This window comes from Dromiciops gliroides, chromosome 1 (assembly GCF_019393635.1).
Source record: "Dromiciops gliroides isolate mDroGli1 chromosome 1, mDroGli1.pri, whole genome shotgun sequence".
Taxonomy (NCBI): domain Eukaryota; kingdom Metazoa; phylum Chordata; class Mammalia; order Microbiotheria; family Microbiotheriidae; genus Dromiciops; species Dromiciops gliroides.
The window spans coordinates 466,467,357-466,490,020 of NC_057861.1; the positions used below are offsets into that span (position 1 = coordinate 466,467,357).

Genomic DNA, 22,664 nt, shown 5'->3' on the forward strand with positions numbered 1-22,664 from the left:
TACTGCATAATACTGGAATGAATATGCAGAAAAGGAAGATTGAAAAGGTATAGTTAGACCAGTTAGGAAGAAACTAGTGAGAGAATTGGTTTGCCAACATGTCAAGATTGGAAAGGGAGGCTAGTATAACCAGTGCAGGAGCTATGGCTTGGAAAAGTACTGAGAGGTTACACAAATTCATAGTTAAAATGAGGATAAAGAACAGTGTTACAGGTGATAAGATTCTAGGGGGAAAGTTACGAATAGTTAAAAAAATAACTGTAATCAGATAAAGGAATTTCAGAGTTGGCAAAACACTTGTGCATGACCATAAGATCAAGAATATGTGTGTGTGTACCTGAGGTGGAGGAGGTCATGGGAAATGAATAGATCAAAGAACTGAGAAGTAGTGAGTATTAATATATATCTTTATGTGCCCATAGGATGAAGATAGTAGTTGTGGAATAGAAAGACTGTGAGCCAGCACTGCATTCATTGAGAAAAGGAAGGAGAGTATCTTGGCGGTCAGTAGATAAGTGCTACCAAAATCTTGACTGATTAATAAATTTGAATTGAATATACTTCAGAGAAGTGTTAGGTAGTTATGTTGGGTAGTCATAGAATTTGGAAGTGGCACTAGGGAGCAATGATCATTTCAAATTTCCTACCATGAACAGTGAGTCAGGAAAGCATAAAGTGCAACTAGTACTGGAAAGGGTGGCCAGGGATATTGTGTCATCAAGAGGGAACAAGGTCTCAGTGAGACCTAGAAGATAAATATGATGGTAAATGAAAAGATTTTAAGATGAAAACAAGTTTGTTAACTTTGGAGCAGGCATTAAAGAGAATACAGAGGAAGGGGGTGATCTAGAGTGAGAAATTTGGGAGTTAAGGAAGAGATTAAGAAGAAGTAACAAAAATACATGGAAGAACTATACAAGAAAAATCTTAACATCACCAATAACTACAATGGTGTCATTACTGATCTAGAGCCAGATATCCTGGAAAATGAAGTCAAGTGGGCCTTGGAAAGTATGACTAACAAGACTAGTGGAGATGGTGAAATTCCAGATGAGCTATTTAAAAGCCTAAAAGATGATGTTGTTAAAGTGCTGCACTCAATATGCCACCAAATTTGGAAAACACAATGGTGGCCACTGAATTAGAAAAGATCAGTTTATATCCCAATCCTAAAGAACAATGCCAAGGAATGTTCAATTTACTGAACAATTGCCCCCATTTCACTTGCCGGCAAGGTCAAACATGCATGAGATTTTGCAAGCTAAGCTTCAGCAGTATGTGAACCAAGAATTACCAGAAAAGCAGGCTGGTTTTCAAAGAGACAGAGGAAATAGAGACCAAATCGCCAACATTCAATGGATTATGGAGAAAGCAAGGGAGTTCTAGAATAATATCAATTCCTACTTGATTGACTATACTAAAATTTGACTGTGAAGATGACAATAAAATGCAGCAAGTCCTCAAAGAGATGGGAGTGAATACCAGATCATCTTACTTCTCTCCTGAAGAACCTGTATGCAGGCCAAGAAACACCAGTTAGAACTGAACGTGGAACAACTGATTGGGTTAAGATGGGAAAAGGGAGTATGACAAGGCTCTTTATTGTCCACCTTATTTAACTTACATGCAAAGTACATTATCTAAAATTTCAGGCTGGGTGAATCAAAAACTGGAATTAAGGTTGCCAGAAGAAATCTCAGATATGCAGATGATACCACTCTGATGGCAGAAAGTGAAGAGGAATCAGAAGCTTTTGATGAAGGTGAAAGAAGAGAGTATAAAAGCTGACTCGAAGCTTAAGATTACAAAAACTAAGATCTTGGCAACTGATTCCATCACTTTCTGGAAAATAGAGGGAGAAAGAAATGGAAGTAGTGTCAGATTTTATGTTTTAGGGCTTAAAGATCCCTGTAAACGCCCACTGCAGTCATGAAATTAAAGGACATTTGATCCCTGGAAGGAAGCTATGACAAATCTGAATAGCATACTAAAAAGCAGAGACTTCATCTTGCCAACAAAGTTCCATATAGTCAAAGCTATGGTCTTTTACAGTAGCAATGTATGGCTATAGAGTTGGACTATAAGGAAAGCTGAGTGCCACAGAATCAATACTTTCAAATTGTGATGCTGGAAAAGATTTTTTGAGAGTCCTTGGACAGTTAAGGAGGTCAAATAAGTCAATACTTAAAGAAATTATTCAGGCTATCCAATGGAAGCTGAAGCTGAAATACTTTGGCCACATAATGAGAAGATGGGTCTCACTGGAAAAGATCCGGATATTGGGAAAGATTGAAGGCAAAAGAAAAAGGGGATGGCAGAGGATGAGATGAATAGATAGTATCATGCCAACAATGAACATGAACTTGGACAGACTTTGAGAGATAGTGGATGATAGAAGTATTTGGTGTGCTAATGGTCCATGGGTCACATAGAGTCAGACACAAGTGAACAAGTGAACAACAAAACAATAACAAAGTTGAAAGGAATAGGAATAATGGAAATTGGGTAGTTAGGAATGAGGAATAGAAACAGGAAGAAAATAAGGCATTTATTGAGCATCTATTATTGATCCTCATAACAATCCTGTGCTATTATTATCTCATTTTACAGTTGAATGAAACCGAGGCAGACAAAGGTCAAATGACTTTCCCAGCATCACACAAAGATTGTTATAGGTCTTCCTGACTCCAGGACCAGTGCTCTATCCACTGTATCACCTAGCTGGGGGAGAAGAATCACTGGGATGGGGAGAGTATGATAGCATCAGTGTATGCTAACTATTAAGGTATGAATACAAGCAGAATATCATGGCTGATGAGAAGTCCACTGAGGGACAGGCATGTCATTAAACTGTTTAAGGCCCTCCTTCAAGGCCCAACCTCATAATAGGTAGTTTTAGTGAGTCTTCTGTGAGGTCCAGGAGACCCAACTTGGAGAAGGCAGAAGCTGGCAAAGGTAAGCTCTGATGCAGTCTTCATAGAGGTTCTTTGAGGTAGTTCTTTCTGGTTCTTTGAGGTAGTTCTGATCTGGGGAAATCATCCAGAGCACTGGAGAAGGCCCTGGGGCAAAGACAAAAAACAGTGTCTCCAATCTGAGGATAATTCAGGGATCTCTAGGAAGTCTCAAAGAAAAAGACTAAGAATACAAAAATATGTAATTAGCTTATATTTGGAGGAGTCACTGGTGTTATTTTTTATTTATTTATTTTTTTTGTGAGGCAATTGGGGTTAAGTGACTTGCCCAGGGTCACACAGCTAGCAAGTGTCCAAGTGTCTGAGGCCAGTATTTGAATTCAGGTACTCCTGACTCCAGGGCCGGTGCTCTATCCACTGTGCCACCTAGCTGCCCCTGGTGTTATTTTTATAATAGGCATGTGATGGTTTTTTTCTTTGTTACATTTTAAGTTCCAAGCTGTCTCCTTCCCTCCCCACCCTGAAGGCTACCATTTAACACAGAATGTGTATGTGTGTGAGTGCACACATGTAAAACCATACTATGCATACTTCTATTCATCAGTTCTTTCTCTGGAGGGGGATAGCATCTTCCTTCATGGGTTCTTTATAATTGAATTTAAATAATAAAACACAGAATAGCTTAGTTCTTCACAGTTATTCTTCAAACAACATTGCTGTTACTGTATCCAAACACTCTCTTGGTTTTACTCATTTCCACTCTTCATTATTTCATGCAAGTCTTTCCATGTTTTTCTAAAATGAACCTGCTCATTTCTTACAGCATAGCATAATTCCATCACAGTCATATGCCACAGCTTGTTAGCCATTCTTAAACTTATGGGCATCCCCTCATTCCCAGTTCTTTGCCAACACAAAGAGAGATGCTATAGTATTTTAGAACAAGTAGATTCCTTTTCTTTTTCCCTGATCACCTTGGGAAACAGATCTAGAATAGTGGTATTGCTGAGTCAATGGATATACACAGTTTTATAACTCTTTGAGAATAATTCCAAATTGCTCTCCAAAATGGGTTGGATCAGTTCACAGTTCCACCAACAATGAATTAGTAACCCAATTTTTCCAATCCCCTCCAAACATTGCTCCATTTTGGCTTCTATCATTTTAGCCAGTCTGATAGACATGAGATATCTCTTTTTGTGTATGTGTGAGGCAATTGGGGTTAAGTGACTTGCCTAGGGTCACACAGCTAGTAAGCGTTAAGTGGTCTGAGACTGGGATTTGAACTCAGGTCCTCCTGACTCCCGGACCAGTGCTCTATCCACTGCGCCACCTAGCTGCCCCAAAATAATGGGGTTTTGGGGACCCAGAGCCCCCCACCCACTCAAGGGGAACCTTGCCTGACCTCTTTTTTTTGTGGGGCGATGAGGCTTAAGTGACTTGCCCAGGGTCACACAGCTAGTAAATTGTCAAGTGTCTGAGGCTAGATTTGAACTCAGGTCCTCCTGAATCCAGGACCAGTGCTTTATTCCACTGCACCACCTAGCTGTCCCAGGCATGAGATATCTCAGTTGTTTTAATTTGCATTTCTCTAATCAATAATGATTTAGAGCATTTTATGACTATAGCTTTGATTTCTCCATCCAAAAAAACTGCCTGTTATATCTTTTGATCATTTAGGCAACCAGGGAAGACTCATATTCTTATAAATTTGACACAGTTCTCTATATATTTGAGATATGAGACCTTTATCTGAGAAACTGTCAGTAAAATTTCCCCTCCAATTTTCTGATTTTTGCATGTGATATTTTTTATCAAGGGGAGATCCTATTAAGATAGGATTCTGATAAAATCTTTGTATAAAGCCACTGTGAATCATTTAAACCAATAATTGTGAAACTTATGTATGCTGCTTTCAGTTTTGTAATCAATTGGAGAAATGATTCATTCTAATAAATTTGAATCAGTTTCTGATATCTCAAAAATGAGATCCTTATCAGAGAAATTTAGGACAAAGATTTTTTTTTTTACCATTCACCTGCTTCTCTTCTAATCTTTGCTAGCATTTTTTTCCTTTTTTATTTCCCATTGACAGACACACAATACTCCCTTTCGTACCTCAAATAATGATTGTGAGAAAAGCACTTTCTTTTTTAATCATAAAAAATATTTTATTATTTTCCAGTCACATGTAAAGATAGTTTTCAACATTTGTCTTCATAAGATTTTTAGTTCCAATTTTCTCCCTTCTCTCCCTTCCCTTCCCTCTCCCAAGACAGAAAGCAATCTGATATAGGTTATATATGTACAATCATATTAAACATATTTCTGCATTAGTCATGTTGTGAAAGAAGAATTAAAACAAAAGGGAAAAACCTCACAAAACAAAAGTAGAAACAGTATGGTTCAATCTGCATTCAGATCCAGAGTTCTTTTAATTTGGATATGGAGAACATTTTTCATCATGAGTTCTTTAGAAACGTCTTGGATCATTGTATTGCTGAGGAAGAGCTAAGTCTATCACAGTTGATAATCACACACTTACTGTTACCTGTGTACAATGTTCTACTAGTTTCTGCTCACTTTACTCAGCATCAGTCCACTTAATGCCTTTCCAAGTTCTTCTGAAATCTGTCTGCTCATGATTTCTTACAGGACAATAATATTCCATTACATTCATATACCACAACTTGTTCAGCCATTCCCAGTTTGGATGGGTATTCCCTCAATTCCCAATTCTTTGCCACCACAAAGAGAGCTGCTATAAATATTTTTGTACGTGTGGGTCCTTTTCCCTTTTTTTTTATGATCTCTTTGGGATACAGACCTAGTAGTGGTATTACTGGGTCAAAGGGTATGCAAATCCCATAGCACTTTGGCCATAGTTCTGTAAGGGCCACATTTAGTATGGAAAGAGTCAATTGGGCAGCTTGACCATAGTATTGGGTTAAGAAAATAAATTAACCAGACCTCTTTCAAAACACAAAACAGGTTTATTTTTTATTTATTTTATTTGTTTTAGTGAGGCAATTGGGGTTGTGACTTGCCAGGGTCACACAGCTAGTAAGTGTTAAGTGTCTGAGGCCAGATTTGAACTCAGGTACTCCTGACTCCAGGGCCAGTGCTCTATCCACTGCGCCACCTAGCTGCCCCACCAACACAAAACAGGTTTATTAATGGGATTAATAGAGCTAGGGACAATGAGAAAGAATTTAAATCTCTGGGGTAAAAAGGCCCCAGGCGCCCCGAACCTGCCTCCAGCTTTGTCTCAAAAACACAAACTCACCACCACCTGAAATCTGTAGCTCTAATGAGAATTAGCTGTGTAGTCTCTTCTGTTTTGGTCTGAAAGTCAAACACCAACAGTCCTCTAACTGTCCCTACCTTTCCTTCCCCCACTCTCAGAACACTCCCTCCTCAGACTCTAACTGCCTCTAACTGTCTCTCCTACCAGAACAGGCAGTTCTTAGTCATGCTGAGTCTCCAATTGGCTTAGCACACCCACATGGGCTATCCCCATTATAATCTGGCCAGGCCCATTTGGCGTTGGGAAGGTATATGGGGAGGCTTAGTTACTTAGTTAAATAAATGTTCCCTGTGGTCAGAGTTCATCACAATTAGTTCCTTACAGTTCCAAAATGCTCTCCAGAATGCTTGAATCATTTTACAACTCCACCAACAATGCACTGGTGTTCCAATTTTTCCACAGCTTCTCCAACATTATTTATTTTCCTTTTTTGTCATATTAGCCAATCTGATAGGTGTCAAGTGGTATCTTAGAGTTGTTTTAATTTGTATATACTATATCTAATCAATAGTAATTTAGAGCATTTTTCATATGTCAATAGATAGTTTTGATTTCTTCATCTGAAAACTTCCTGTTCATATCCTTTGACCATTTATCAATTGGGGAATGACTTGCATTCTTATAAAATTTGATTTAGTTCTCTATATATTTTATAAATGAGGCCTTTATAAAAAACATTGGCTGTAAAAATTGTTTCCCAGATTTCTGGTTCCCTTCTAATTTTGGCTGCTTTGCTTGTTTATTCAAAACCTTTTAAATTTAATCAAAATCATCCATTTTGCATTTCTTAATATTCTCTATCTCTTGTTTGTCATAAATTCTTTTCCTCTCCATAGATCTGAGAGTTAAATTATTCCTTCCTCTCCTGATTTGCCTATGGCATCACCCTTTATGTCTAAATCATGTACCTGTTGTGACCTTATTTTAGTAAATGGTGTAAGATGTTGGCCTATAGAGGGCAGCTAGGTGGCACAGTGGATAAAGCACTGGCCCTGGATTCAGGAGGACTGAGTTCAAATCCAGTCCCAGACACTTGACACTTACTAGCTGTGTGACCTTGGGCAAGTCACTTAACCTCATTGCCCAGTCAAAAAAAAGAGGTTGTCTATACCTAGTTTCTGCCATACTGTCTTCTAGTTTCCCCAGCAGTTTTTTGTCAAATACTGAGTTCCTATACCAGAATCTGGAGTCTTTGGGTTTATCAAACAGTAGATTAATATAGCCATTTACAACTGTGTCTCCTATGCCTAACCTTGATCCACCACTCTATTTCTTAGCCAGAACCAAATAGTTTTGATGACTGCCGCTTTATAGTATAGCTTCAGATTGGTAAGGCTAGCCTACCTTACTATGCATTTTTTTTTTCATTAGTTCCCTTGATATTCTTGACCTTTTATTCTTCCAGATGAAATTTGTGATTTTTTTTTTTAGCTCTATAAAATAATTTTTAGGTAGTCTTACCGGTATGGCACTGAATAAGTAAATTAATTTAGCGTAGAATTTTTGTTTTTATTATATTAACTTGGCCTATCCATGGGCAATTGATATTTTTCCAATTATTTAGATCTGATTTTATCTGTTGTGAAAAGTGTTTTTGTAATTGTGTTCATAGAGTTCCTGGGTTGTCTTGGCAGGTAAACTCCCTAGTATTTTATATTATCTACAGTTACTTTATTTTTTATTTATTTTTTTTTTTGCGGGGCAATGGGGGTTAAAACAACTTGCCCAGGGTCACACAGCTAGTAAGTGTTAAGTGTCTGAGGCTGGATTTGAACTCAGGTACTCGTGAATCCAGGGCCAGCGCTTTAACCACTGCACCATCTAGCTGCCCCCCTACAGTTACTTTAAATGGAATTTCCCTTTCTATCTCTTGCTGCTGAGCTTTGTTGGTCATGTATAGAAATGATGATTTATGTGGATATATTTTATATCCTGCAACTTTGCTAAAGTTGTTAATTTTTTCAAGTAGATTTTTAGCTGATTCTCCAGCATTCCCTAAGTATACCATCATATCATCTGCAAAGAGTGATAGTTTTGTTTTTTCCTTGCCTATTCTAATTCCTTAAATTTCTTTTTCTTCTCTTATTGCTAAGGCTAATATTTCTAGTACAATATTGAATAATAGTGGTGATAATGAACATCCTTGTTTCACTCCTGATCTTATTGGAATCCCTCTAACTTGTCTCCATTGCATATAAGGCTTACTGATGGTTTAAGATAGATAGTTCATCATCTTAAGGAAAGCTCCATTTATTCCTGTGCTTTCTAGCTATTTTTATTAGGAATGAGTGCTGTATTTTGGTCAAAAGCTTCTCAGCATCTATGAGATAATTGAATGCTTTTGGTTAGTTTTCTTATTGATGTTGTCAACTATGTTGATAATTTTCCTAATGTTGAACTGGCCCTGCATTCCTGGTATAAATTCCACTTGATCACAGTGTATTATTGTGGTAATAAATTACTGTAATCTTTTGCTAATATTCTATTTAGAATTTTTATATCAATATTCATTAGGGAGATTGGTCTATAATCTCTTCTGTTTTGTTCTTCCTGGTTTAGGTTCAGCACCATATTTGTTTCATAAAGGGGAATTTGGTAGGATTCCTTCATCTATTTTCCAATAGTTTGTATAGTATTGGAATTGTTCTTTAAATATTTGGTAGAATTCACTTGTAAACTCCATCTGGCCCTAGAGATTTTTTCTGAGGGAATTCATTGATGGCTGTTCAATTTCTTTTTCTAAAATAGGCTTATTTAAGGATTGTAATTTCTCTTCGTTAACTTGGGGAGTTTATATATTTGTAGATATTCATCCATTTCAGTTAGATTGTCAAATTTATTGGCATATCATTGTGCAAAGAGCTCCTAATGCTTTAATTTTTTCTTCATTGGTGTGTGACATTTAAAATCTAATGTGTGTGGTCACCTTTTTCTGCCTCCAGTGTGGTGTGTCGCGGCGGGGGGGGAAACTAGCTAGGATTTACTTATAAATTAGAAGGTTCAGCAACAGTTTAGGCATTAAGCATTTATTAAAGTATATTAGGGTTAGTAAAGAGAGAACATGTGGAGTTCAGAAAATTGAGAAGGAAAACCATTCTACCCAAGGGTTCAGAATGGACTCCTTCTCCTTTCCCCAGCCACCAACCTGAGGTTCCAGAATGAAAGAGGCCAGAGCCAGGGAGCCACACTCACTTCCTACTTCCTGTCCCCCTCCCCACAAAGGGGAGGTCCTTCAAGCTGATTGGTTGAGGATGGTCTCCTGTTGATGTCATAGTCCACAGCCTCTGAGAATACTCCCTCTTGGAGTCAGGCAGGTTTTAATTTAATTAACTTTAAGTAGGCTAATCAACAAAGTCAATCACTCTCAGTCAGTCTAAATTCAATCAGTCTAGATAATCTCCTCTGTTGGGGCCTTTGGGTGTTGACAAAGAGCCCATTATATCTTATATTCCACCCCCCCCCACCCCGTCATTAAGAAAATGGGTGGGGTGTTTTTTTGTTTTTTGTTTTTTAAGTGAGGCAATTGGGGTTTAGTGACTTGCCCAGGGTCACACAGCTAGTGTTAAGTGTCTGAGGCTGGAATTTGAACTCAGGTACTCCTGAATCCAGGGCCGGTGCTCTATCCACTGTGCCACCTAGCTGCCCCAAAAACGCATCATTTTCTTAATGAAGCAATAACATTATAGATACTTATGACTAACAATGTAAAGGAATGAAAGAGAGAAAAGAAATTGAGCAAACAGTAAACTAAAGGGGACACTCCCTTTAGAAGGTGGACATTACAAAGAAAAACTAAAGGGGGGAAACTCCCCTTTAGTAAGTGGATATTACAAATAGTGTATGCAATGGGGGAAAGGGAAACAGAAAAATGTCCATTTAAGTCTTTGGGAGTCTTTAATCAGATGATTCTTGGGATGTCCTCTGGGTGTAGTTGTGGAGTGAAAGTCTTCAGGTGTGGATGCTGATAATCAGCTAGCAAGTCTCAGTTGGAGAGTTTTGGGTGTGGTTGTAAAGTCACTTGGGTGTTTCAGATAATGATAATCAGCTGGAAGTTTCCTACAAAATTTATCTTAACACAACTTTAAATAGCTTTGCCAATAACCAAATCAAATAATGAGAGTTCTCAAAAACATCTAAGGAAATTTAAAATCTTTTAGAGATATAATGAAACAAAAAATTGAATTAAAAAAAGCTTAATATTACTGCAACACCACTCCCCCTCCCCCAAACCCCCACCCCATGGGGAATAAATTGAGAAGATACAAAAAGCCCATTATATCTTAGAGTGGTGAGTTCACCCTTTTTATTTTTGATACTGGTAATTTTAGTTTTCTTCTTTCTTTTAAAATTAAATTAACTAAGGTTTATCTATTTTATTTTATTTTCATAGAACCATCTCTTAGTTTTATTTATTATTCTATGGTTTTTCTTACTTTCAATTTTATTAATCTCTCCTTTAATTTTCAGAACTTCCAATTTGGTTTCCAATTTGGAGAATTTAAATTTGTTCTTCTTCTAGCTTTTTTAGTTGCATGCCCAATTCATTGATTTCCTCTTTCTCTATTTTATTCATGTAAGCATTTATTATATAAAATTTCCCTAAGAACTACTTTGGCTGCATCCTATAAGTTTTGGTATGTTGTCTCATTTACAAGTCTGTTGTTTTTCTGAAGAGGTATTTTACATTTTCTTCTACTTTTATATTCTTTTGATTCTGCTTTACTTTTTCCTGTTGTCTCATTAAGTCATTAGCTTCCATCTTCTCAATTCTGATTCTCAGGGAATTCTTTTCCTTTTCCCAATTGGATTCTTAAGGCATTATTTTCTTTTGTAAAACTATTGACTTTCTCTTGCATAGTTCTCATTTCTTTCCCCAATTTTTCTTCTACCCCTCTTACTTGGTTTATAAAATCCTTTTTGAGCTGTTTTGGGAGAGCTTTTTGGTCACAAAACCAATTCTTCTTCCCATTTAAGGCTTCAATGTAGGAGTTTTATCATTATTGTCTTCACTGACTTTATGTTTTGATCTCCCCTGTCCAATAATAACTGTCAATGTTAAGGGTTCTTTTTTGTTTCTTATTCATATTTTTATTTTAGCCTCCTTTAAGGTTGAGTTCTGCTCCTGAGGTACAGCATGCATTGTCCAGAGATTCCTTTGCTGAAGTCCTGGGGGCTGAGTCACCAGCTTTCTGCTCTGAGATGTCAGCATCTTGAGACTTCTCACTGCACTGGAGTGGCTCAGCTTTGTTGGGCCTGTTGGGTATCCACACCGTATTTGTGTCATAAAAAGAATTTGGTAGAACACTGTAATGATTGGAGTAATGCCACCTGCTGGAGAGTTACTGTAGAAAAGCTCTGCCATGAGGAGAAGGCATCTGAGGGCAAGCCATACCGCTTTTCTTTGACGTCAGGAAGTGATGTTTACTCGTGGGTACTGTCTATCAAAGCTACCAGCTAATTAGCTTGGAGGGGTGTGTGTGTGTGTGTGTGTGTGTGTGTGTGCGCGCGCGCGCGCGCGTGCGCGCTCGGGCGCGTGGATGGGATGTTCCCAGTTTCACGGGAGGCTTGTGGGAGGAAGAAGGGGCAAGGCTGGCTCTCTTTCTCTCTTTCATCAGGACTCCCATGGAGAGTGGAGCAAAAATGTGGGCTCCCTCTGATAGATGAATCTAGGCCTCTTTCTCTCTCTTCACCAAATTCTTATTCTCCTTAATAAATGCTTAAAAGTCTAACTCTTACTAAAGCTTATAATTTATTGGCGACCACTCATTAGATATTTTAGACAGTATAGCTAAAATTTTAGCCCCTTACAACTCCTTCACCTATTTTTTCAATAATTTGTATAGTGTTGGAATTCATTGTTCTTTAAATGTTTGGTACCCATCTGGCCCTGGAGATTTTTTTAGGGAGTTCATTGATGGCTTGTTTAATTTCTTTTTCTAAAATGGGCTTATTTAAAGATTTTATTTCTTCTTCTGTTAATCTGAGCAGTTTATATTTTTGTAAATATTATCCATTTCATTTAGATTATCAAATTTATTGGCACACAGTTGAGTAAAATTGCTCCTAATTATTACTTTAATTTCCACTTCATTGTGGTGAAATCAACCCTTTCATTTTTGATACTGGTAAGTCTCTCCCCAACCCAATCCAGCCTCCAGTCACCAAAGTGATTTTCCTAAAGCAAAAAATCCTCTGGCATTCAAAGCCTTTCATAATTCAGCCCCCCTCCCACCTTTCCAGGTTTCCTAAAACTTATTCATCAACAGGTACTCCTCAATCCAGTATTACTGACCTCCTTGGTTTTCTAAGAACATGTCATGAAAATTTCTAAGTCCTACAAAGAAAAAGAAACAGCTAAGTTTCCAAGCCATAGAACATAAGTTTATTGAGAGAGGGCCTATCTCACAATAAAGCCTGGTTAGTCAGGGAAAAGTCCTGAAAGACCTTGAGTCAAAGAATCAACGGTTTTTATACTCTACAGAGCTTAAATGCTTATATACCATATTAATTTTTAGAGGAATCTAATTTTATCTTCTCAGAAAATATTGAAACTGCCTACATGACAAAGTCGTCAGCATTTTCCAATAATCTTCTCAGTCTTCTTGTAGCAACAGATCACAACTTTAAGGTATGAGCCCTGGTTAAACATATGGGTCATAACTTTAATGCATGACCCTTTAGTCAAGCATATCAGTCGTGATTTCTTTATTTTTTGGGGGGGTGGTGAGGCAATTGGGGTTAAGTGACTTGCCCAGAGTCATACAGCTAGTAAGTGTCAAATGTCTGAGGTCATATTTGAACTCAGGTCTTCCTGAATCCAGGGCCTGTGCTCTATCCACTGCAACACCTAGCTACCCCTACTGGTGATTTCTAAAACATCATATTGCTAGCTATAATATCCTATTGCTGATTTGACTATAATATCATCTGATATTGCTTATTGCTTAACATTGGAAAGTATCATGTGACATTGTTAAGTAGCAAGAAGAGAGACTTAATCTATTAATATAATAAGATGTTTGAAAATAATAAATCACAATTTTTAGTTAATATGCTGATTATTATCATAATTCCATCTCTTTAAATCTCTTATGACTAAGGGGTGGGGGAATCTCACAAACAAGACACTATCTCTGTCTACTGGCATTTGCTCTGGCTAGAATGCTTTCCTTCCTCATTTCCACCTACTGGATTCCCTGGCTCCCTTTAAGTCCCAACTAGACTCTCATCTTCCATAAGAAGCATTTTTCAACCCTTAATTCAGTTGCATCCCACTCTTCCTGACCACATTTGGGGTTTCTTGGGTAAAGATACTGGAGTGGTTTGCCATGTCTTTTCCAGCTCATTTTACAGATGAGGAAACTGAGGCAAACAGGGTTAAATGACTAGCCTAGGGTCACAGATTTGAACCCAGAGTCGTCATCCTGATTCCAAGCCCAGTTCTCTATCAGTTTCGCCTTTAATTCTACTACCTTCTCTTTTATTTCCTATTTATACTGTATATAGCTTGTTTGCACATTTGTTTCCTTTTTGTCTTTCCTGTTAGATTGTAAGCTCCTTGAAGTCAGGAATTATCTTTTGTGTCTTTTTGTATACTTAGTGTCCATCACAGAGATTGGCACAAAGGTACGTTATAAATGTTTACTGACTGGTTGCCTACCATTTTAAATTAAGACCAATAACGGGTATATAGGCAAGAACGAAGGAGGATCAATGTTCTATTTTGAAAACACCCAGAATCTTGAACGGGGGGGGGGGGGGGGCGGTGCCAAGAGAAGAGAGTCAAGAACAGATGCCAAAGCAAGTTCAAATTCAAAAGTCCGACTTTGCTCCAGGATCCTTGGAGCTAATGAAAACAGGTAGTATAAAAGCACTCGTCAGAAATACTGTAATCTTAGTATTTTTAGAATAGCTCATATTTAGGTTTAATTAGCCTGGATACGTAGTGTGTATTTCAGGTGTGCAAAGTGGAAATACGCCTCTAAACTGCTTTAATTCGGCTCTGTGGTGGCACCCAGTTTCAGAATCCAAGGGGGTAGATTTTTCCCCCCTAACCATAACTTGAATTAGCCCAATGTCTTTGCCTTCGTCCGCTTGATCTTGTTCTCGCATAAGTAACTGTAACGGGAGCATATCGGTATTTTGGATATTTGAAATGACCAAATCATCTCAAAATCCGATGTACAGGTGGGGCCAAAACGGAAGAAAAACACCCCGGTGCGGAGGCCACCCCAGATGCCAGGACAGAAGGTCCCCTCACTCCTCAACGCTTGGTCGGCCGACCTCCCTTGGTCTGGTCCCCGCTAGCTCGTGGGTGGCTCTCACAGTCAAAAAAATGACGCATCTGCGTTGAGACACTTGCCGGCCATCGCCTTCGAAGGTTTTGTTCCAAGGCTGAGGCCCCACCTAAACGGTTTTCCCCGTTCCTTAGACATCCCTTCCTTCGGGGCTGCACTGCTTAACCAGATTTCCTCCCTCACATCTCCGCCATCTCTCCTTCTTTTAAACTACCCTCGGGGCTCTAAACTCCATTTCGGATACACCCACGTTACCACCGCGTCACCCCAGCAACCGACGCCCCAACGGATAGCGGAAGAAGCTAGGTTAATGTTCCTGGATTTCCTCTTCCGGGATCACTGGGAGACTTCCGGTTGTCAGACTGTGGGCGCAGAGGAGAAAGCGGTGGTGGTCGCGGCGGGAGGGCCTCCTCTGATGGTTGAGGTGCCCAGGGTTCACCTAGTGGCTCTAGCCTTCTTCGTGAATTCGATGCATCCGCGGCGTCCGGACGGCTTTGATGGCTTGGGCTACAAGGGTGGGGGCGGCAGCCGGGAGGACCCCGGGGGTAACAGTTTCTCCGCTAAGGTCCTTCAGCTCCACCTCCGACCTAAGTCACTGGTGACCACTCCGCCTGACATCCCCGCAGCCGCAACCTGCACTGGGGGGAGAAGACCCCACATTATGGCCCGGGAGCGCCTCCACCCCGCTCGGGGGGACAGGCGAGGAGCCCTACCCCGGCAGCTGCAGCAGCGGGCCCGTGGGCTAGTCACGGTGAGAGCGGGGAATGGGCAATGACAGACTCCGGAAACTGGACGAGGGTGGGGGTGCAGAGGGAGATGGACCGGGAACCGTCAGTTTTTCTGCTCCTTTAAAAAAAAAAAAAAGAAGTGGCAGTTTAGCCCTTCCCGCGGGTTTGCTTTCCTTCATGATTTTTTTAAACGTCCCTCCATTCTCTTTCTTAACTAGCATACTCTTCTTCGTTTTCTTCTTTTCCCCATCGGAGCCTCCCAGATGAGAAGCCTCCTATGAAATTTAAGGACCTATTAAAGTCGATTTTGGTAACACGTTAAAATAAAAATTTGTATTGAGTAAGTGTCAAAAGACTAAAATTTTATCTTACCCAACTGTGCCCCACCACGTGACCTTGGAAATTAACTTAAACTTTCATTTAAAAATGTTAGTGATAGCTGCTCTTTCCCAGCTTTGTATATTATATATCAAATTATTTTCATCTTAAATTTCAATAGTTAAAAACATGGGCATCAGATACCTCTGGTTTTTTTCATTTTTGTTGGACAATTTGTATTAATTGTGTGGAAGGCTGGCCTTAAACAGAATTTATTTTGGAGCTTTCTTTGCTTCTTCAGAACAGTTTTTTTTTTTATTCCTTCATCTTATCTTGAACTCTCCACTTTATAGAACTTCTATTCTCATTAGGAGTAGAAACATCTGCAGGTGAACACAAACTGATCTTTGGACTTGGCGTACATAAACAAAATCTTTAAAGCTCATTTTGATGCTTTTTAAAATTTAATTTTAGTATTTTCAGCTTTGGTTGAAAAACTCATTTGCATTCATTCATCATGGTAAAGTTAACATAATTAAATGCCAAAATATATGTATATGAAGTTGTACAAAACATCCCTAAGCCAAAACGGATTCAAATTTGGGGTTGCAGTGCCAAAGTTTTATAATGTGAAAATCTTTTATTGTTTGAATGATTTGCTTTAACTATAGCCATATAATTGTAGTTATAGTAATAACTATGAAGTCCAGTTCGAAAAGTTAGGGAATTTCAGTGGGCTAAAAATGTCAGTCATGTGAATGGCAGCCAAAACATTAATTGATATTAAGCTGCATTTAAAGGGGATAGTGTCCAGAATACAGTAGACCCACTTTTGCCCTAGTTAGACCTTATCTAAGAGAACTATGTTTGATTTTGGATATCATGTTTTAGAAACTACATAGATAAAATAGAGTACATGTAGAAGACAACCAAGATGGTGAGAGAACTGGCCAGCAATGCCATGGTAGGATCTCTTGAAGGAACTGGGAATATTCCTTGATGACCACCTTCACTTACTGGGAAAGTTGTGTGAAAGGGATTTGGGTTGGTCCCCAGAGGTAAAAAATAGGAGCAATTAGTGGCAATTGAGAGGAACAGGTTTTAGTTCAGTGGAAAGGAAAACTTCTTAACAATGAGCTTGCCTTGAGAGGTATGTGGATTTCTCTTTAGGGATGTCACATCTTTTTGTCCATTATGTTACGGAGGGAATTCTTATTCAAGTAAAGGTAAAGGATTTCCTTTTGCGGTCTTCTGAAGTTTTATAGTGCTACTGTCTTATAGACATGACTCTTTCCCCATATATACACACACAAACACAAGCTATTAAAGGCCATTATGTGCCTGACCACTTAAGACACTGTGGTAGATACATATATAAATATATAATGATTATGAAATAGTGAAATGTATAAGCCATAGTAAATTTGTTTCAACACATTGTTGTTACTCCTATATGTTTAAAGTACTTATTTGCTGTACTAGAAAGCCTTTGTGGTACAGTTGAAAGAGCCCTAGATTTGAAATGAAAAGGGGCTTTGGTTTCCAGTCTCAGTTGTGCCATTTATAATTTGTGAATTGGGCAAGTCATTTAACCTTTCTGGATCTCAGCTTCCTCATATATGAAATGAAGTTGCTGAACTAGATAAACAGAAATCCCTTCTTTATCTAAATGGGTACTCCTATCCTGGCCAGTCACTGAGAAAATGATTAACCATTTATACAGTTATTGTTAGAGCTCTTTTACTGTCTCATTTTGAATATAACAAATCCTTTCCCCCTCTCCAGTTTGGAAATAATTTCTATTATTATGATGAAGGTAGAAGCTTATCTTAAAGTCAGTTTCTAACACTGAAAATAGTATATGAAGCTATTGTGGCAAGGACAGGAGCCAGTAGGTAATGGTAAAGTCCTACACAGCAAGCAATTCAATCAGTTTAGCACTTTGGGCCTACAAAGATGAATAACATAACTGTTACTGCTCCCAGTTTGCAGTCTAGTTTGGATCTTAAGAGAACCTCCCAAGGTATGAAATTTCTTGCAAAGAATAGAATAAAATAGAAGTTTTAAACTTTTTGTTTTCTTAAGCTTTATTGGATATTCCCCTTACTTCATTTTTGTACTATAGTCTTTCCTGGATACTAATTTTTCTGGCCCGAATGGAGAAGATATTTCACACAAAATAAGGGAGAAAGTGAAAAGAACTATAAGAGGAAGAAAAAAAAACTTTGCATCTAGTCTTTTATAGTTTTTGAGGCTGGTGTAAATTCGTGAATGAATGAAACATTCTGCTAAATCGTTTCTTCTACTTTTGTTGGACACATACTAATATAGTCTAGATTCTTTTAAAGGGGAGAAGAGCAAAGCCATTGCTTACTTAGTTTTTTAGATTTTTTTTTGTTGTTGTTTTGGGGGGGGGTTGCAGGTGATCAGGGTTTAGTGTACTTGCCAGGGTCACAGCAGCTAGTATCAAGTGTTTGAAGTTGGATTTGAACTCAGGTCCTCCTGAATCCAGGGCCGGTGCGTTATCCTCTGTGCCACCTAGCTGTCCCATTGGCTTACTTAGAAGCAAGGAGATAGAGTAAAAGCTTGGTCAGAGAGAATTTTCCCCTTTTGTCTCTCTTTTTTCCCCTCTCTTATTAAAAAGTCCCTGAAGTCCAAACTTTTCAGATTGTGATACCTGAGCATAACAGGTATCACTTTTCTGGTAGCTATAAGATATAGAGAAAGTTCTTTCTGGTTTTGTCATTTCTGCATGATTACTTCTAATTGGATTACTTTTCCATTGAGTTTATTATTCAAAAAGTACTAATGATACCTAAACCTAGGCCAATGAGTGAATTAAAGACTCAAAATGATTTGATATATTTTTTTGGTGGGTGGGAGGACAGGGAAGAAAAGTAAGAATGCCACCCCTATATTTTATAAGAAAAAGTCTTATAAAAATAGAGACTTTTATGTTAATTTCCCGCTCCCCCCCCCCCAGGATTAATGGCTTACCATTTTAATGGTACCTGCTGTAATTGTGTACCAGTCTTTATTTTGTGCATGAGAAAGTGTATCATGAGTAACCAGGAGCCATGGAATACTTCAGGTTCTCCTCATTTATACAAACATTCTAAAAATTAGAAATTAGTCTTAAGTTGCTACAGTTTACCCAGCTATAAATGATATATAATCTTATTTCTTCTCTTTCAGAACAGTTGAATAGATTTGCTGGATTTGGTATTGGACTTTCAAGGTACTAGTTTTATATATACATAATACTTTATAAGTAATGTCTAAGATGAAGAAATTGATTGAATAGGTGATCATTGTTTTGGGCCGTAGGAATCAGATTCTGGAATTTGTGATCCGAGAAAGACAGGTTTAGTTCAAGGGTTCTTAACTTTTGGGTCAATGGACTCCATTGACAGTCTGATAGCACACTATGGACCCCCTCTCAAATAATGATTTTTAATCCTTTTTTTTTTAAATAATGTTTTTAAATGCTTAAAGCAAAATACACAGGATTACAAAGGACAACTTGATATTGAAATAAAGATGTAATTTTTTCTTACCCAAGTTCATGAACCTCTTGAAATTCATCCTGTGCTAAGAACCCCTGGGCCCCAGGATTTCATTCCCCCCCTCCCCCCCAACTTGAATTGTGTATGTCATTCCCTTTTTGAGATTTCAGTGAGACAAAGGTTGAAGCATTGCTTAACCCCACCTCATCCCATTTTCCTCTCTAACCTAACAGCCACTTGCAATATTTTCTCATTGACTTGAGAGCTCTGGAGTTTGGCTATGATATTCCAGAGAGATTTCATTTTGGGATCCCTTTCAGGTGATCAGGATGAGAAAAGAATTGATAAGCTGATTGAATAGAGAAGACAATATTGTTTTAATAAAGTTCCTACTGTCCTTCCAATCTGAGTTCTTAGTCTCCAGGCTCAGTGTAATTAGGTTTTTGGTGGTTTTTTTTTTGTAGGGCAATGAGGGCTAAGTGACTTGCCCATAGTCACACAGCTAGTAAGTGTCAAGTATCTGAGGCAGGATTTGAACTCAGGTCCTTCTGAATCCAGGGCCAGTGCTTTATCTCCACTGTACCACCTAGCTGCCCTCCCCCCAAGATTCACTTTTAAAATTAAAATCAAAAAGTAATTCTGTGGTTTTGCCCCTAAACATTAGAAAAAATAAAGATTAAGCATTTAGAAATTCTGGGTTTTTATCTGCAGTTAACTTGAGATTTAACCATAATCTACAGTGAATAGAATATGTCAGAACTGTAGTTTGTAGCGTACATTTATATAGAGTATATGATTTTATTGTTTTGGAGATTTTAACTATCATAGCCTTGTATTTACTATAGTTTTTATTGGACATTGGCTGTACATAGTAACTTCACAGGACATTGTTCATATTTCCATCAAATTCCTTAAATGACAAAATGCTGAATTATTTTTGCTTCTCATTGTTATGATTTCTTAATGCTTACTTCAATACTTAAGGAACCTCTTTGGGGTTTTTTAATGTGGGTATACCTTTCTCTTTTGTGGTAACCCTCTGCAAATGAAGAGTTTCTTTGGCCTCAAAATATATTACCCTGTAGTCATCATGAGTATGTGCCTCCCCAAATTTAACTATGTTATTTCTTGAACAACAGAAAACCCAGTTTCACCTCCATAACGTGATGAAGAATCAGAGAAGGACTTTTGGGGTGTATATTCTGACTCCACAGTGTATGCTAATAAAGATTTAGAGAAATGAAAGTGGGCATGTAAGGTTTAAAGAGAAAGGATTTACCTTGCTTAACATATATCCACCAATAAGGATTTGTTCTTCATAAATGAGTAGTATATATTGTTTCAGTTACATAGCTACCGTTTAATTGTGTGATTTTTGTTAGTAAGAGTACATTGCTTTTGAAGTATATTTTTATGTGCAGTCAAAATCTTTTTGATAGTAAATATATATGTATATATATAAACAATTTTAGATTTGTATGTTGTAAACCTAAATTTTTCAGAAAGATAGATTTTGGAGTATTTAAATGTTCAAAATTATTTTTATAGTTTATTTACAGAAAATGTTTTGGCCCATCCTTGCATTGTTCTCCGTCGTCAATGTCAGGTAATTGCATAATTTTAGCTCCCTTTTGAAAATTTTAATTAAATGCTGACTTTAATACAAGTAATGATAGAGGTGAGACTTCCAAGATTTGTGATGAACTTTGATAAAGCAGGCTATAAATATTTGCTCTCTTATTTCATGTGATTTTTTCCCCCTAAAATCTGTGCTAGTATTTAGGATCCTAGAATTTGAGAGCTGCAAAGGACTTGAGCATTCTAATCCAATCCCTTCAAGTTGAAGAGTGGGAAACAGAGGACAGAGAGTTTAAATAACTTTCCTTAAGTCACATGGTTGATGAATGGCAGCCAGGATGAGAACTTATTTTCTTTGACTCTGATTCTAGTGTCCTTTTTCTATATGTCGCATATCAACGAAGGCACTCTAAGTCATTGTTTTTGTATACCCTTAAGGATTATTATTATTTTGTGATAAATCACATAATAGGAACAGCAATATAAAGTTGTTAGTAACTTCTGTAACATTTCTTCACTAGCTTTTTCATCTTAGAATAAATGAATAGAATTTTACAACCATAGGAACTTTGGAGTGAATTGTCCAAATAGATTTCAGATGGGCTCTCACTTCAGTTTAGTATTTTATTTTTCTTCAATTGCATTTAAAATTTTTTTTAACATTCATTTTAAAAACTTTGAGTTCCAAATTCTCTCCCTTCCTCCCTCTCCACCCTCCTCCCTGCCCCCATTGAAAAGGCAAGCAATTTGATACAGGTTATACATGTGTACTCCTCATTCTTCAAAACAGAAATTAAGGCATACTTTTGCTTTTAATTTTTTCCTCTCAAGCAACATAAAGATAGTGCTTTTTCAAAATGCAGTTCTTACTTTATTTCAAGTTTTGTGGATTTATCCATATGCATTTAAGGGAAAATGAATTTTTAAAAATATTCTGACTGTAAATATGGAAAATTTGTTTCATCGTCAGTAATTTATTTTGGTGCAGTCACAGTATGCATCCCTGTTATATCTAGTTAGTCCTTTTCTTTCTCCCTCTAATCTTCTAACACGTAGAAGTATTAGCGATGGTGGTGGTGGTGATGATGATAATTTGCTAAGTTCCTTGCTTCTATGATATCCTCTGTACTAGAAACAGATCCTTGGAGAGGAACTATAGAAATGGATGCCTTTCTGAGAGTATTTGCTACATGTAAGGAGTATCTCTGAAGACATATAATAAAAGATCTTTTTCAGAGTAGGGTAAAATATTATATGTAAAGGTTGTGATCTTGGAATACAAAAGGAAGACTTAGTATTTTAGGGATCAGTCTGTTTTCAGTAGTGAATTTTTAAGTTATTTTATGGGAACTCATGCATATTAATGGTACTTTCCTGTCATAAGGTCTCATGTATAGATTCTCTGAGAATGAATTGAACTTAGAGTATCAATATTTTTAAGAACTTAGATTGACTAGGAGTCTCTTCATATAGCTTTATATAACAAATATTCTACTATTCTAAAAATATAGTTTAAATGAATTTTAATTCTTGATTTAAAAAAATAAAATTATTGCTTTCTAAATATACTTCTATATTCATTAATATAGAAATATATTAATATCATTTAATATTTCATTGGTTTATCTACATGTATTTAAGGGAAAATGAAGTTTGTAATACACTGATAATAAAGACTTAAAATTCTCCCTAACAGGTTAATTATCATGCTCGACATTATCACCTCACTCCATTTACAGTCATCAATATCATGTACAGCTTCAACAAAACCCAGGTGAGAATGTCAGTCTACAGATTTGATTGAAACACTTTTTAAAAGTTGAAGTTCTATTATGTATACTCATTTACCTTAATTTTAAGAAGAACTGATCTTGGCCACTTAGGTAGGCATCATCTATTATTTAGCACAGTGAAGAAAAGAGTTTTTAAAAATGGGAATGTTTGAAATATAATCATTCATATTTAATTGGCATATTTTCCATGACTCTAATTCAGACTACATATTGTTATAGAGAAGT

The 22,664-nt window shown here is 37.4% G+C and overlaps 1 protein-coding gene across 1 annotated transcript in view; it reads left to right on the top strand.

The window, feature by feature from the left end:
- The first annotated feature begins 14,838 nt into the window (after window positions 1–14,838).
- Window positions 14,839–22,664, top strand: part of SLC25A46 (solute carrier family 25 member 46) — a 37,698-nt gene continuing 29,872 nt past the window's right edge. The window contains 5 exon segments of the mRNA XM_043976181.1: window positions 14,839–15,136; window positions 15,139–15,267; window positions 18,758–18,800; window positions 20,617–20,674; window positions 22,343–22,420. Of these exon segments, the coding sequence (XP_043832116.1) occupies window positions 14,932–15,136; window positions 15,139–15,267; window positions 18,758–18,800; window positions 20,617–20,674; window positions 22,343–22,420 (513 nt within the window). The 5' untranslated portion in view covers window positions 14,839–14,931.